General features: G+C 47.3%; 1 protein-coding gene across 7 annotated transcripts in view; it reads right to left on the reverse strand.

Moving 5' to 3' along the window:
- Positions 1–10,089: 10,089 nt before the first annotated feature.
- LOC147117688 (uncharacterized) overlaps positions 10,090–16,060 on the reverse strand; it is a 93,006-nt gene continuing 87,035 nt past the window's right edge. For all 7 annotated transcript variants that reach the window (XM_085988885.1, XM_085988886.1, XM_085988883.1 and 4 more), the window contains exons 5-6: positions 11,946–12,042; positions 10,090–11,823 (exon numbers count right to left, since the gene is read on the reverse strand). In XM_085988885.1, coding sequence (XP_085845011.1) covers positions 11,667–11,823; positions 11,946–12,042 — 254 coding nt within the window. In that variant the 3' untranslated portion in view covers positions 10,090–11,666. The remainder of the gene's footprint in view (positions 11,824–11,945; positions 12,043–16,060) is intronic.

Here is a 16,060-nt window from a genome sequence, read left to right on the forward strand (position 1 = left end):
CAAAACCAGAAGATCTGGAAGGAACATTATGTAAAGGTGGAGGGAGATACGCCTGTTTAAGTCTTTTTCCCTGTATTTTGATTAAAGGATCGTTGTTTCTTTGTTTGTTATTTTTAATAAAGGTTTTTCCTGTTTTTTTACGACGCGTTTAATAAAGATGTGTGTGTACCAAGTGGTGTAGGGGTGTTGGACCCCTCCCTGCTTGGATGTGTGTAAAGTCTGTAATTTATCCTATGTATGCTTATGTACACCACATTCTCTCGGAATGGGAAGTGCATGTGTCGTAGGTATTAGATAGATAATTACAGGGGAAGGTTGACTATGGAGGGTCAGAAAAATTTTGCTCACCTTGTAACAATGATACTTCAAGCAAGTTTTAGTATCACAGGGCGGACTGTAAGATTTGCAAAATTTCTACATTTCCCCAAAGGTTATTATTAATAAAAGGGACCCTGCGTGGACATTTTAAATCAAAAAGGGTACCCAAGATGGCGTCCGCACCTCGTGGCAGAAAGCCTGTGAGATTTTAAAAACTTGGACTCTGTGGCACAGGCAGCTCGTGAAGAAATCGAAACCAAAGCTGCAGTTTCTGTGAAGAGAGACTTTGCATTTTGAAAACCAGACAGGACTTTGAATTATGTATTAGATCAAATCGGAGACAGATCAAAACCCAGTTAGGCCTATAGTTAAGGCCATCAAGCAGTTTGCATAAATAATTGTACCCAAGTAGAGACGTTAATTTTGGGGTACTCGTACCTAGACAATGCCCTTGCAGCACCCGGAGATCACGTGACGACGGCAGGCTCCAGAGAGCACAAAGAGCGAACCCCAAACCCCACCACTGTTTTGAGTTCAGCAGATCTTTGATTGGTGAGCATAAATTCTGGCCCCTCATAGCTTAATCTAGTTAGATATAGGGGGTGGGATAAGGATAAGGGGATTGTTAAGATAGTTGTTTTCCCTCGATGTGCCGTGTGTTCCCCATTCCCTGTATAAGTATATAGTTATTTGTATTCGCCTGTAATTTTACACTAGTAACTTCTCATAAGACTGTGTTATTTTTCTGTTTAATAAAATCTTGAGTTTTGCTTGCATCCAAACCACCTGTCTACTCGAGTCTTTTCTGTATCGCCGCCTGTACCGAAGTCCGGTGTCTAGAACCCAGGGGCGTGGGAGCAATTCGAACCGCTCATAAACAGTCAGAGGCATATCTGACTGGGCGTACGCACCAAACACCACCACACGCCACCCCCTACAGCCGCTGTTGTCCGCTTGGGACATGAGCCACTTTTTTCCCAAATGCCTAGGTTTTGGCGGCATCTTTCTCATTTTTTGGGTGGGGCTTTCTCTTGCTCTTTCTTTTGACTTCCTGCCAGTCTCCCGGTTGTTCCCCTGCTGCTTCCTCTTCCATCAGCTCTGGCTGTTGGGGAGGAGGCTGAGTGCTGGTTGCCGGGTTTTGGTAGTTTCCACTGAGGGCCTCTGCAGTGGGAGCGGTGTTGGTCTTCTTTGAGGCGGCCTTGTTGACAGGTCCTTTAACTGCCTGCGCATAGCTGCTGCTGCGCTTTGGGCAGGCCTTGTAGAGATGGCCTGTCTCCCCGCACAAGTTGCAGCGCTTGCTCTCCTTACAGTCCTTCATCTGGTGGCCTTCCTGCTTGCAGTTCTGACAAATGGTGGCAGTGCAGTTCGTTGCCACGTGCCCGGATCTCCGGCAGGTTCGGCACACCCTGGGTTGTCCCGCGTACACCATGTAGCCCCGACTTCCACTGATCGCAAAGCTGGAGGGGAGGTGCTGGATGGCTCCTTTGGCGTCCACTTTCAGGGTTACTTTGATCTGCCATTTGCTCGTCCAGATCCCAAACAGGTCATTGATGTATTATGTAATGAGAAAGGATTAATTAGCAATCTTGTTGTGCAAGGCCCCTTGGGAGGAGCAATCAAAATATGATAGAATTCTTCATTAAAATGGAGAGTGAAGTAGTTGAATCAGAGACCAGGGTCCTGAATTTAAATAAAGGAAACTATGATGGTCTGAGGCGCGAGTTGGGTAGGATTGATTGGGGCATGTCACTCAAAGGGTTGACGGTGGATAGGCAATGGCAAACATTCAAAGACCGCATGGATGAACTACAGAATTTGTTCATCCCAGTTTGGCATAAAAATAAAACAAAAAAGGTGACTCAACCGTGGCTAACAAGGGAAATTAGGTATAGCATAAGATCCAAGGAGAGGACATATAAATTGGCCAGAAAAAGCAGTAAACCTGAGGATTGGGAGCAGTTTAGGATTCAACAAAGGAGGACAAAGGGATTAATTAAGAAGGGAAAAATAGACTATGAGAGTAAGCTTTCAGGGAACATAAAAACTGACTGTAAAAGCTTTTATAGATATGTGAAGAGAAAAAGATTGGCGAAGTCAAGCGTAGGTCCCTTGCAGTCAGAATCAGGGGAATTTATAATGGGGAACAAAGAAATGGCAGGCCAATTAAATACATATTTTGGTTCTGTCTTCACAAAGGAGGACACAAATAACCTCCCAGAGATGTCGGGGAACATAGGGTCTGATGAAAGGGAGGAACCGAATGAAATTAGTATTTGTAGGGAAATGGTATTAGAGAAATTGACGGCATTGAAGGCCAATAAATCCCCAGGGCCTGATAATCTACATCCTAGGGTACTTAAGGAAGTGGCCCTAGAAGTAGTAGATGCATTGCTGGTCATCTTCCAAAATTCTACAGACTCTGGAACAGTTCCCATGGATTGGAGGATAGTTAATGTAACCCCACTATTTAAAAAAGGTGGTAGAGAGAAAACGGGGAATTATAGACCAGTAAGTCTGACATTGGTAGTGGGGAAAGTCCAATATAAAAGATGTAATAGCAAAGCACTTGGAAAACAGTGACAGGATCGGACAAAGTCAACATGGATTTACAAAAGGTAAATCATGCTTGACTAATCTACTGGAATTTTTTGAGGATGTAACTGGTAGAATAGGGAGAACCAGTGGATGTGGTGTATTTGGACTTTCAGAAGGCTTTCGATAAGGTCCCGCATAAGAGATTAGCGTGCAAAGTTAAAGCACACGGGATTGGGGGTAAGGTACTGTCTTGGATAGAGAACTGGTTGGCAGACAGGAAGCAAAGAGTTGGAATAAACGGGTCTTTTTCCGAGTGGCAGGCAGTGAATAGTGGGGTGTGGTAAACCACTGTTGTTGTTGGTTGTTGTTGTTGTTGTTACACACTGTTGTACCTATGCATGCCTCAACATGTCTCGGCTGGCTCCACCCACACAGGCACAGGTATAAAGGTGATTGACCTGCAGCCCCCTGCCTTCTTGGAACCCAGTCAACCACGAGAGGCATGCTCTGTTCTTTGCTAATAAAAGCCTTCAGTTACTCTCTTAACTCTCAGTCTTTTATGAGTAATTGATAGGGCATCAATTTTATTAGCAAAAACAAAATGTCGACATTTGCTGAACAGCAGGCTGCTGCACCAAACGCTGAACAGCAGGCTGCTGCACCAAACGCCGAGCAACAGGAGCTGCTGCGAGCCCTCAGGCCAACATGCCTGGACCTAGACCTCCAAGAAGCGGGTTCGGCTACCAAATTCGCGCATTGGCTGCGTTGCTTCGAGGCCTACCTGCAAGCCTCAACTGTGACCCTGGACGAAAACAAGTTGGAAATCCTGGCCTCAAAGGTGAGCCACCAAGTTTATACAATAATCCAGGATGCGACGACCTACGCGGCGGCTATCGGTCTGCTAAAAGGGCAATACGCACGCCCGGTAAATACGGTCTATGCCCGGCACCTCTTAAGATCCCGCAGACAGCAGCCCGGGGAATCGGTGGAGGCCTTCCTACGGGCACTACGGATACTCGGCCGAGACTGCGATTGCAAAGAAGCATCAGCCGCAGCACACACAGAGGGACTGATCCGAGATGCTTTCGTTGCGGGTCTAAGGTCCGACTACTCCCGGCAGAGACTGTTGGAAAAGGGAGAAATGGACCTGAGAAAGGCAGTGTCCCTCGCGCTCTCGCTCGACGCGGCCCACAGGAATATGGACGCCTTCTCCCCTAACCGCTCCGCAACGTGGACGCCACAACCTTGGGTCATGGGACCGCCACCTTCAACTGCTGCTGCGATGTCCAAGGCACAGAAATGTTATTTTTGTGGCCAGGCAAAACACCCCAGAGCACGCGGCCCGGCGAGAAACGCTACCTGCTCCGGCTGCGGGAAGAAAGGACACTATGTCAGCGCCTGCAAAGGTAAAACCGCTAACGCCAGCAGTGCCGCGTGCGAACCGTGGGGGCAGCCATCTTGTCCGCCAACTTGGGCTCCCCCAGCCGCGCGGGGATCGGGACCATGGGCGCCGCCATTTTGTCCGCCATCTCAGACGTCGCCAACTTCAACCACGGGGGACCCGGACTCAACCACCGCCTCATCTGACGACCACATCGACTCGCTCGACCATACGCTGGCCTCCGTGACGCTGGACCAATCTCTCCCTCATCAACTGTCCAGGTCCATGATGGACATTAAGGTAAACGGCCGCGCCACTACCTGCCTTTTTGACAGCGGGAGCACGGAAAGCTTTATCCACCCCGACACGGTGCGCAGTTACTCTCTCCCGATCCTGCCGACGCGACTTCGGATCTCTTTGGCTTCCAAAGCCCAGTCAGCGGACGTCGGTGGCTACTGTGTAGTGACCCTTTCAGTAAGGGGCACAGAATACAAAAATTTTAAACTCCTGGTCCTGCCCCATCTTTGCGCTGCCGTTCTACTGGGGTTGGATTTTCAGTGCAACCTTAAGAGTGTCACATTAGCGTACGACGGACCCCTCCCCACACTCACAGTCTGCAGCCAGCAGCTTTTAAATCGCCCGCCGCGCACCATTTGCAGCCTCTCCACCCTTAAAGTCCCCCCCCGCCTCCTTGTTCGCTAACCTCACCCGCGACTGTAAGCCCATCGCTACCAAAAGCAGGCGTTACAGTGCCGGGGATAGGAGCTTCATTAAATCCGAGGTAGCAAGACTCCTGAAGGAAGGGATTATTGAAAGTAGCACCAGCCCATGGCGAGCACAAGTGGTGGTAGTGAAGACTGGCGAAAAACAGCGCCTAGTTATTGACTACAGCCAGACGATCAATCGCTACACCCAGCTAGATGCATACCCACTTCCCCGCATATCTGACATGGTCAATCAGATAGCACAATACCGGGTGTTCTCGATGATTGATCTGAAGTCGGCATACCACCAGCTCCCCATCAGGGCTGAGGACCGCCAGTACACAGCTTTTGAAGCTGACGGTCGTCTCTACCACTTCCTCAGAGTTCCCTTCGGCGTCACCAACGGGGTTTCAGTCTTCCAACGGGAGATGGACCGGATGGTCGACCAGAACGCGCTCCAGGCCACTTTCCCCTATCTAGACAACGTCACCATCTGCGGCCGCGACCAGCAGGACCATGATGTTAATCTAGAGAAATTCCTCCGTACGGCCCAGCGGCTGAACCTAACATACAACAAGGACAAATGTATGTTTCGTACCAAGCGCCTTGCCATTCTTGGCTGTGTAGTGGAGAACGGAGTCATCGGCCCCGACCCCGACAGGATGCGCCCCCTTATGGAGCTCCCCCTCCCCCACTGCCAAAAAGCACTGAAGAGATGCCTAGGGTTTTTCTCGTACTATGCTCAGTGGGTGCCCAACTATGCGGACAAAGCCAGACCCCTCATCAAGTCCACCTCCTTCCCCCTGACAGCAGAGGCCTGTGCAGCCTTCACTCTCATAAAAGGAGATATTGCGAAGGCCACAATGCACGCAGTGGATGAGTCCATCCCTTTCCAAGTGGAGAGCAACGCATCCGACTTTGCCCTAGCTGCAACCCTTAACCAGGCGGGGAGACCCGTGGCCTTTTTCTCAAGGACCCTCCAGGGCCCCGAGATTCGACACTCCTCTGTCGAAAAGGAGGCCCAGGCCATTGTGGAAGCTGTGCGACATTGGAGGCATTACCTGGCCAGAAAACGATTTACCCTGCTCACTGACCAGCGTTCAGTAGCTTTTATGTTTAATAATAAGCAGAGGGGCAAAATCAAGAACGACAAGATCTTGAGGTGGAGAATCGAACTCTCCACCTACAATTACGATATCTTGTACCGGCCCGGGAAACTCAATGAGCCCCCAGATGCCCTATCACGTGGTACATGCGCCAACGCGCAGGTCGATAGACTGAAGACCCTCCACAATGACCTCTGCCACCCGGGGGTCACCAGGTTTTTTCACTTCATCAAATCCCGTAACCTGCCCTACTCCATCGAGGAGGTCAGGACCATGACCAGGAACTGCCAAATCTGTGCCGAGTGCAAACCGCATTTTTATAGGCCAGACAGAGCAAGCCTGATCAAAGCCACGCGCCCCTTTGAACGGCTGAGCGTCGATTTTAGAGGGCCCCTCCCCTCCTCCGACCGCAATGTGTACTTCCTCAACATAATTGATGAGTACTCCCGTTTCCCGTTTGCCATCCCTTGCTCAGACATGACCAGTACCACGGTCATTAAATGTCTGAATGACCTCTTCGCCTTGTTCGGTTTCCCTAGCTATATTCATAGCGACAGGGGCTCATCCTTTATGAGCGACGAACTCCGGCAGTACCTGCTCTCGAGAGGTATCGCTACAAGCAGGACCACCAGCTACAACCCCCGGGGGAATGGCCAGGTGGAAAGGGAGAATGCGACGGTCTGGAAGGCAGTCCTTTTAAACTTGAAATCTAAGGGCCTTCCGACCTCTCGCTGGCAGGAAGTCCTCCCTGCGGCGCTCCATTCCATTCGGTCACTGCTCTGTACAGCCACCAATGCTACCCCTCACGAGAGAATGTTCTCCTTCCCCAGGAAGTCCACATCGGGGATCTCGTTACCGACATGGCTGACTTCTCCCGGACCCGTCCTACTGCGGAAGCACGTGAGGTCCCATAAGACGGACCCCCTGGTCGAGAGGGTGAGCCTCCTCCATGCCCTCAGTATGCTTACGTGGTGTACCCGGACGGGCGGGAGGACACAGTCTCCATACGAGACCTCGCACCTTCGGGTGCTCCCGAAACACCCCCCTCGCCATCCACCACTACCCACGCCTACCCCCAGTACGCTTACGTAGCGTACCCGGATGGGCGGGAGGACACAGCCCCCACACGAGATCTCGCACCTTTGGGTGCCCCTGAAACACTACCATTGCCATCCACCACTACCCACAACCCAACCCCGCTAGACGGCATGCCGCAGCCCCAGGACCCGTCATTGACCACCCAACCACTCAATGAGACGCCAGACTCAACGTTGGATGCTGCACCATCACGACGATCAGGACGGCATACAAGGCCACCTGATAGACTTACTTACACGAACCTTTAGTACACTTCACCCCGCCGGACTCAATTTTAAACAAGGGGTGAATGTGGTAAACCACTGTTGTTGTTGTTGTTGTTACACACTGTTGTACCTATGCATGCCTCAACATGTCTCGGCTGGCTCCACCCACACAGGCCCAGGTATAAAGGTGATTGACCTGCAGCCCCCTGCCTTCTTGGAACCCAGTCAACCACGAGAGGCATGCTCTGTTCTTTGCTAATAAAAGCCTTTAGTTACTCTCTTAACTCTCAGTCTTTTATGAGTAATTGATAGCGCATCATGGGGTACCGCAGGGATCGGTGCTAGAACCCCAGCTATTAACAATATATATAAATGATCTAGACGAGGGAACTAGATGTAATATCTCCAAAGCTGGGTGGGCGTGTGTGCTGTGAGGAGGATGCAGAGAAACTCCAGTATGATTTGTACAGGTTGGGTGATTATACTGCATTTGCCATGCATCTGCCCAATGTGGATAAATGCGAGGTTATCCACTTTGGTGGCAAAAACAGGAAGACAGATTATTATCTGAACGGCAATAGATTGGGAAAAGGGGAGGTCCAACGAGACCTGGGTGTCCTTGTGCACCAGTCGCTGAAGTTAAGCATGCAGGTGCAGCAGGCGGTTAAGAAGGCAAATGGTATGTTGGCCTTCATAGCGAGAGGATTCGAGTACAGGAGCAAGGATGTCTTGCTGCAGTTGTACAAGGCCTTGGTGAGACCACACCTGGAGTATTGTGTGCAGTTTTGGTCGCCTTATCTGAGGAAGGATGTTCTTGCCATGGAGAGAGTGCAGCGAAGATTCACCAGACTGATACCTGGGATGGCAGGAATGACGTATGAAGAGAGATTGGGTCGATTAGGCTTATATTCGCTAGAGTTTAGAAGAATGAGGGGATCTCATTGAAACTTATAAAATTCTAACTGGACTAAACAGACTAGATGCAGGAAGGATGTTCCTGATGGTCGGCGAGTCCAGAACCAGGGGTCACAGTCTAAGGATAAGGGGTAAGCCATTTAGGACTGAGATGGGGAGGACTTTCTTCCCCCAGAGAGTGGTGAACCTGTGGAATTCTCTACCACACAAGGCAGTTGAGGCCAATTCATTAAATATATTCAAGAAGGAGTTAGATATATTTCTTAAGGCTAAAGGGATCAAGGGATATGGGGAGAAAGCAGGGACAGGGTACTGAGTTTGGATGATCAGCCATGATCTCATTAAATGGCGGAACAGGCTCGAGGGGCCGAATGGCCGACTGCTGCTCCTATCTTCTAAGTTTCTATGTCAACGCTGTTCCCGACGTATCTGCTGAGGAACGTCAGCACATCGATGACAGGGATGTGCGGGTTGTACATGTGTACGGTGACAATCCGGTTTCTTTGTGTTGGGAGAGTGGATAAAGCCTGCGCAATAACAATTGAAAGCAGCGCTTTACTCCCCTTTTCTTTTACTGCCTGCAGAAATCTCAGGCATCCCGCGATGTTCCTAAACGTCATGTCAAAATATCCACTGCTGTTTAGTTTACTTCATTTTATCTCTTAAAAATTTAGAGCTGTTTAAACGTGTTAATTTGGTGCCAATTAATGGGCTAATTTGAGGGAGTATTAGGTTAATTAACTGGTTATATTAAGAAGTGTAATTAGCTGTTCTATGATTGGCTGCTTTTTCCTGTGGCATTGAGGCCACTGTTTAAATGAAGACAGTATAAATTTGAACTAACTCGCATGAGATTAATCTTAAGGTGCACCAGGCCAGAAGAGTGAGAGTTTAGCCTTAGAAAGAGTTCAATTTTGAGGGGCAATTGGCCTAAAGGTATACTTGAAGGATTAAACACTAAGGCCGGGATTTTCCCGTTTCCCACCCGCACAGTGCGGGGGGGACCCGGTAGTTGGCGTGAAACCCGGAGTTAGGGGTTTCCCTGCATGCTGTGCATTTTAACTCCGCAGCGTGCGTGTGACGTAATGGGTGGGTTTCGGCAGGCGAGATGGCAGCCATCGGAGGAGCGAGCCAGGGAGGCCAGAGCGGAGAGCGATCGGCAGGCGAGATGCCAGCTAACCGAGCAGCGAGCCAGGGAGTCAAGAACACTGTCCGAGTCACAGTGAAGAAGGTGGAGGGATAATCGCCGATCAACCGCCCCTTTTTCGTGAAGAGGATCTTGACTGGATGCTGCGGATTTCAAGTTGCGGACATCTTCGCTCTGCAGGATTTCACACACCACTGACCTCTTGCATGATTCTATACTAGTTTGTTGTTTCTTTTAAAATAGTTAGTGGTGTGTGATAGGTACTCTAGTGAGTGTTACAGGGTATTTATTATCTTCGTATTAAATTTCTTACAGCTGACCGTCAATAAAGTGTTTAAGTTTCTGTGACTTGAAATGAGACCATGGGATGCTCATGAACAATGCAAACTCCAGCCCAGATCATCTACTGGCAGGGCTCATGCATCATAGGCCCTCTGCAGCCAGGTTTCATGGATATCTAATACTAGCTCTGGTTTGTAAGAGATATCTCTGCCAGTCGTAACCTGAAAGTCACTAAGAGCAATCTTTGTGATGTGTGGAGATGAGAGCAAAAAGTTGGTATGTCAGTGAGATGTCACTGACTGAACAGCACCAATTTGGATTTCGATTCCTGATCTCTGTGGACTTTGAAAGTCAGTCACATAAATTGCAGCAACAGGACAAGCCATACAATAATGACTTAAAAAGTAAAGTATCTTTTATTTTTGAAGTTCAATCTAGAATCAGAGATTGACAGATATGTGAAGCAAAACAAACCATCTGAATGGCTATGGTTTTAGTGCATGGTAAAATTCAACATTCCAAAATGACCATTACCCACCAATGTGTAGGAAAGGAGGGCTGAACAATTAGTCCAGTTATCCACATAGTAGTAAGTTCCTACCTGGATTTCAGTTTCTTCCTCTCGCACATTTACAGGAGAATAGAGAAGTCCATAAAACCATTACAGGTGTCAGGTATGGTTAAGCAATCCGCACTCCCAGCAGGCCAGTGATTTCCCAACCTGTGGGCTCTGCTCCCTGCTGGGATAGCCTGATCTTGGAATCACCCTCATTAAGTAATCTTTGTTGCAGCATATTGCTTCCAACCTTCTAAGTACAGGCAAATCATTGGAAATTAAACATCTCCAAGTGTTCAATACTAGAATCATAGAATCTTATATCACAGAAGGCGGCCATTTGGCCAATCGTGCCTGTGCCGGCTCTTTGAAAGAACTATTGACTTATTTCCACTCCCCTGCTCTTTCCTAATAGCCCTGCACCCTTACTAAAGCCTCAATAACTCCCACAATGTGAGGGGACCAAAATTGGGCACAGTTTTCTAACTGAGGCCCAACCAAGGTCAGAATGGGGAGAATTTCTAGCTACGCACAATTGGAACCAAATTATTTCAACCATTCTCTACATTACTTGACTAATCAGCCTGCTAAGTAGAGTCACTGTGATATTTGTTACTTTTAGTAGAAGGCAACACCTATATTAAAAAATCCCACATAGAGCTTATACTTTAGCCTTTTTGCGGCCCGATGCCAATGGAAATATTCAAATAATCCTGTTCTTTTACCCCATGAGGTGCACAGATAATCATATCCACTGCAATACAAGCAGCAGAACCTGAAGTGGACCAAAGTATGATTTGCAAAGCAGCTGTAGCATTTTAAAGGCTTCCAGTGAACTCATTCATTGGGCACCCTCATGTCCAACTTGTCTCTTTCCATTTCTCCAAAAAAATACTTGTTTGGGTCTGAGTGTACTAAATGTGGCTTTAATACACATGTAAATTTTGTTTGTTGTCACCCCAGCTGCAGAGCCTCGCTCAATGGCGTTGCAAATTAGAGAGTTGGGAGTGCGCAGTATTCCTGTTTTTCCAGTGATTAATTTTAGGGACCAGAAATTTGGGTACATTGCAAATCCTGCCCAATTGTCTGAACCATGGTCAGGTGAGTCTCTACACCTTGTACTATAGAAATACAAGTTGCTTTGTTGTTGTTTTCATACAAGGCATCTTAATTGCAGTGTAATTTGTAATGATACCTTTCTATGATTCAATTATTCTAAACTAATTACAACATAATCGCTTCTCAGACATTGAACACCCACAATGCAGCCTCCACAGTCCATTCACATTAATATTTTGGGGGGGCAGGGGAAATAAAGCCTTATTCCTACACTACAACTGTTAGAATTCTTATTTTATATAAACCGATGTTGAGGAGAGCGCGACTACAATGTACTAAATCTGTCTTGCTTGTATCCATCATGATGGTAGCACTTCATCAGGAACGGAAAGTCCACGAGTAGCAGCCAAAGCATTTTCAATCATTCTCTCCAGCACTTTATTACTGGTCTTATCAGTGGCAGTTCCAAGATGGGGAGTCAGAGTGATATTTGGTAAGTGCAGCAAAGGATGATCCCTTTTAAAAAAAAACACGTAAGATAGTTGTAATATCAGCTGGGTTTCTGTAATTAGGTTACTTACTTCTACTTTTCAAATTAATATTTCTGGTATGTTGAGTAAGTAAAAGTGACAAGATACCTTGGAAGTGGCTCTGGGTCAGTAACATCCAGAGCTGCTGCACGAATAACCCCCTTCTGAAGCACTTTCACCAAAGCATCCTGATCAACCACTGCACCTTAGAACATCAATAAAAAAAACTCTATTAGTCTGGACTGCATGTCCTACTGAATGAGGAAAATGGATTGTAAATATGTTAAAACCTTGCCTGCAAAGCGGCAGTTGCATATCTTTTAACACCAATTGCACGACAGGAAACTATCCCAAGATTCTTTTACTACAATCTTGAAGGTGATTCATTGAATTGAAATAAATGTCAATCAGAGAAACAAGCGATATATGTAATTAAAGATCTTGCATCTAGCACACGTGCATAATGTAAAAATTTTTCAAAGATGTCACACTTCAAAAACTTCAAAATCCATAGGGAAGCTCATTTTCTTCCATTTGCATTTTAACAGATATGTTTTGGCTTGGTGGTAATCCCATTGAAGATGTTGTATCGTGTTAAAACTATGTCACAAGTAGTGCAGGGGCATTGGACCCCTCCGTGTTTGAATTGTTGCACTAATCTTGTTTTCTGTCGATAGATGCCTACCGTCTACTGCGATTCTCTCTGGGTAGGGGAGATGGAGGTGTCAGGGGATCAAAGATAGATATAGATAAGTATAAGGGAAGGTTGTTTGTGGGGGGGTCAGAAATTATTGCTCACATTTGGACAGGATACTACAAGCAAGTTTTAGTATCCGATGGGGGACTGTAAGGTTTTGCAAGAATTTCAAAAATCTCTACAGCTCCGAAGACTTTTTTTGATTAAAGAAAACTGGGTGGAATACCTTAAAAATCCAGGGCATCAAAAAAATGGCTGTCAGACCTCGTGGCAGGAGACAAAAGGACAGTCTGCTTGTGTGTCTGCAAGGATCTGAAAAAAAACACCAGCCTGTGCGAAATGCATGAAGTACTTGAGGCTGTCAATCAACTGCAGTTCAGGAAGTTTCAAACCGCAGGACAAAGGGGTTGTTTGTTTACAGAACCCTCTACAATGTTGACAAAGGCTTAAGTACTTAAGTGCCTGTGGAACCTTTGCCTGCGGTGTGACCAACTGCTTAAACGTGATATCCACGACGTCCTCAGCATCACGAATGGTCCAGTATGTATCCAATCGCAGCTCCAGTGCTGCAATGCGGTCTGCCAGTAGCTGCAGCTGGATACACTTCCTGCACACATGGTCGTCAGGGACACAGGAAGTGTCCCTGAGTTCCCACATAGCGCAGGAGGAGCATACCACGGGGCTGAGCTCTCCTGCCATGACTTACCCTTTAATTAATTCAAATTAAATTAAATCAAATCAATCCCACCAATTACACTACAGTTAAATAATATAATTAAGGGCCCTGGTCTACCAACAGTCCCCGCTACACCACAGAGAGCTTAGAAACTACAAACCACAGAGTTTAAGTTTAAAAAAGAGAGAAATACTCACCAACCAATCACTTACCTGCTTTCTGGTGACGTCACACTTAGATTACTTTTACTTCTCTCCCTTCCTCTGAGATTGGTAAGCCTACCTGGTCCTCACCGCCGCTTTTAAGCCTCGCTGCCACCTGCTCCCTTGCAGGTCCACCACCGCCGCTCTGAGGCCTACCTGGTCCTTGCCGCTGCTTTTAAGCCTCGCCGCCACCTGGTTCCTTGCAGGTCCGCCGCCGCCGCTCTGAGGCCTACCTGGTCCTCGCCGCCGCTTTTAAGCCTTGCCGCCTGGTTCCTTACAGGTCTACCGCCGCCGCTCTGAGCCCTATGTCCCTACTCATACTTTTTGCTCCTCGAACCCTGGTCTACACCTTGTTCCCTTCATGACCCAGGTGCTCTTTCAGCCACCATTCATGCACGCTGGAACTCCCTCCCAAGTTACTCTCCCTTACCTGCTTTCAAAAATTTTCGAAGAACTTTTCTTTGCACTATTCTTTTGGCCACATCACGTAATTCCATTTCTATCTGTTTTATCTTGCTCTGTGAAGCATGTGACAGTTTTCTAATAGAATCTGATCGGGAACAGTATATGCAAAACTTTTATTGTATTATCATTCTATATCACTTTTTTGTAGCACTTCTATGTAATGTTTCTTGATCACTCGAACCTAATCAAATTCATTCGACAATATCTGCTTGAGTCATTGTTCCCACATGATTGACTCCCAACTCTGGTCTTGCCAGTCCTTCCATTTTCTCAACAGCTGCAGCGCACCACGGAGACGTACATTAAAAACAGTTGAAAAGTTTCACTTTAGAGCTTGTCCCTGTTCCTTATGATGCTTATCTTCAGGAAATTGAACGTCAAATGCCTATGCTTAGAACTGTAAATTTGATCGTGGCAAACATTTGGGGAAAATCATGAACTAATCCCAGTAAAATGTCAAAACTAATACTAATTACGAAAAGTCACAGATTTTTTGATGAGCAAACTACTTTTACTTTGCTTTATTTCTTTGTCAGTTTTTTTCTCCTTCACTCTTCTCTCTCCGTCTCATGAGCCAAGCACCTGCATACTAGGAGGACTATATCTTGCTAACGGGGAGTGGGAATGATTCCCCCTTCCTGTTAATGCAGTGGACACTGCAGAGTTTCCTTATCACACACATACTTGTACTATGGTTAGAAGTGTTTCAGAGCAAGCTTTACTGTCCTTAATCCTCAAGGATCTGTCCTTGGCCCCCTGCTCTTCCTCCTCTATATACTGCTCCTTGGCGATATCATTCGCAGACATGGGGTCAGCATCCACATGTATGCTGATGACATCCTGTTATATCACTCCACCATTTCCCTCAATCCCTCTACAATCTCTGTATTGCCCACTGCCACTGGTTGGCATCTAGTCTTGGATGAGCCACAATTTCCTCCAGTTAAACAATGGGAAGACTGAAGCTCCAGCCATAAATTCCATACTTTTGTCACTGATTCCACCTGCCTCCCCGGCCATTGTCTAAGGTTGAGCCAAACTGTTCACAACCTCGGCAACATATTTGACCCCGAGCTGAACTTCCGATCTCATATCCTATCCATCACGAAGACCATCTATTTCCCTCTTTGTAACATTGGCCGCTTCTGCCCCTACGTCAGCCCATCTTCTGCTGAAACTCTATTCAGGATTTTGTTACCTCCAGACTCAACTATTCCAATGCTGTCCTGGATGGCCTCCAGTTCTCCACCCTCTGTAAACTTCAACTCATTAAAGACTCTGCAGCCCCTATTCTATCCTGAACCAAGTCAACCTGGTGAGGCTACAACACAGGACTACTTGCATGCCAAACAACGGAAGCAACATGCGATAGACAGAGCTAAGCGATCTCACAACCATCGGATCAAATCAAAGCTCTGCAGTCCTGCCACATCCAGTCGTGAGTGGTGGTGGGCAATTAAACAGTTAACAGGAGGAGGAGGCTCCAAAAATATCCCCATCCTCAATGATGGTGGAGCCCAGCACGTGAGTGCAAAAGACAAGGCTGAAGCATTTGCAACTTTCTTCAGCCAGAAGTGCAGAGTGGATGATCCACCTCGGCCTCCTCCCGAGGTCCCCAGTGTGGTAAACCACTGTTTGTATTCCTGTTTGTCCTGTTTGTATTCCACTGTGTACATGCCTGGACATGCCTCGGCTGACTCCTCCCACAGGTCCTAGTATAAAGGTGACTGCTCCCCAGCCCTTAGTATCATGGACCGGTCGACCACGCGAGGCAGACCTCCATTCTGTTGTTAATAAAAGCCTTTAGTTACTCTTCTAACTCTCAGTCTTTTATGAGTAATTGATAGCGCATCACCCAGCATCACAGATGCCAGTCTCCAGCCCATTCAATTCACTCCACGTGATGTCAAGAAACGGCTGAAGACACTGGATACTGCAAAGGCTATGGGCCCTGACAACATTCCGGCAATAGTACTGAAGACTTGTGCTCCAGAACTAGCTGCACCCCTAGCCAAGCTGTTCCAGTACAGCTACAACACTGGCATCTACCTGGCAATGTGGAAAATTGCCCAAGTATATCCTGTCTACAAAAAGCACAACAAATCCGACCCGGCCAATTACCGTCCCATCAGTCTAATCTCAATCATCAGCAGTGATGGAAGGTGTCGTCGACAGTGCTATC

Source organism: Somniosus microcephalus, chromosome 5 (assembly GCF_052327205.1).
Source record: "Somniosus microcephalus isolate GS21.2 chromosome 5, FLI_Smic_1.0, whole genome shotgun sequence".
Lineage (NCBI taxonomy): Eukaryota > Metazoa > Chordata > Chondrichthyes > Squaliformes > Somniosidae > Somniosus > Somniosus microcephalus.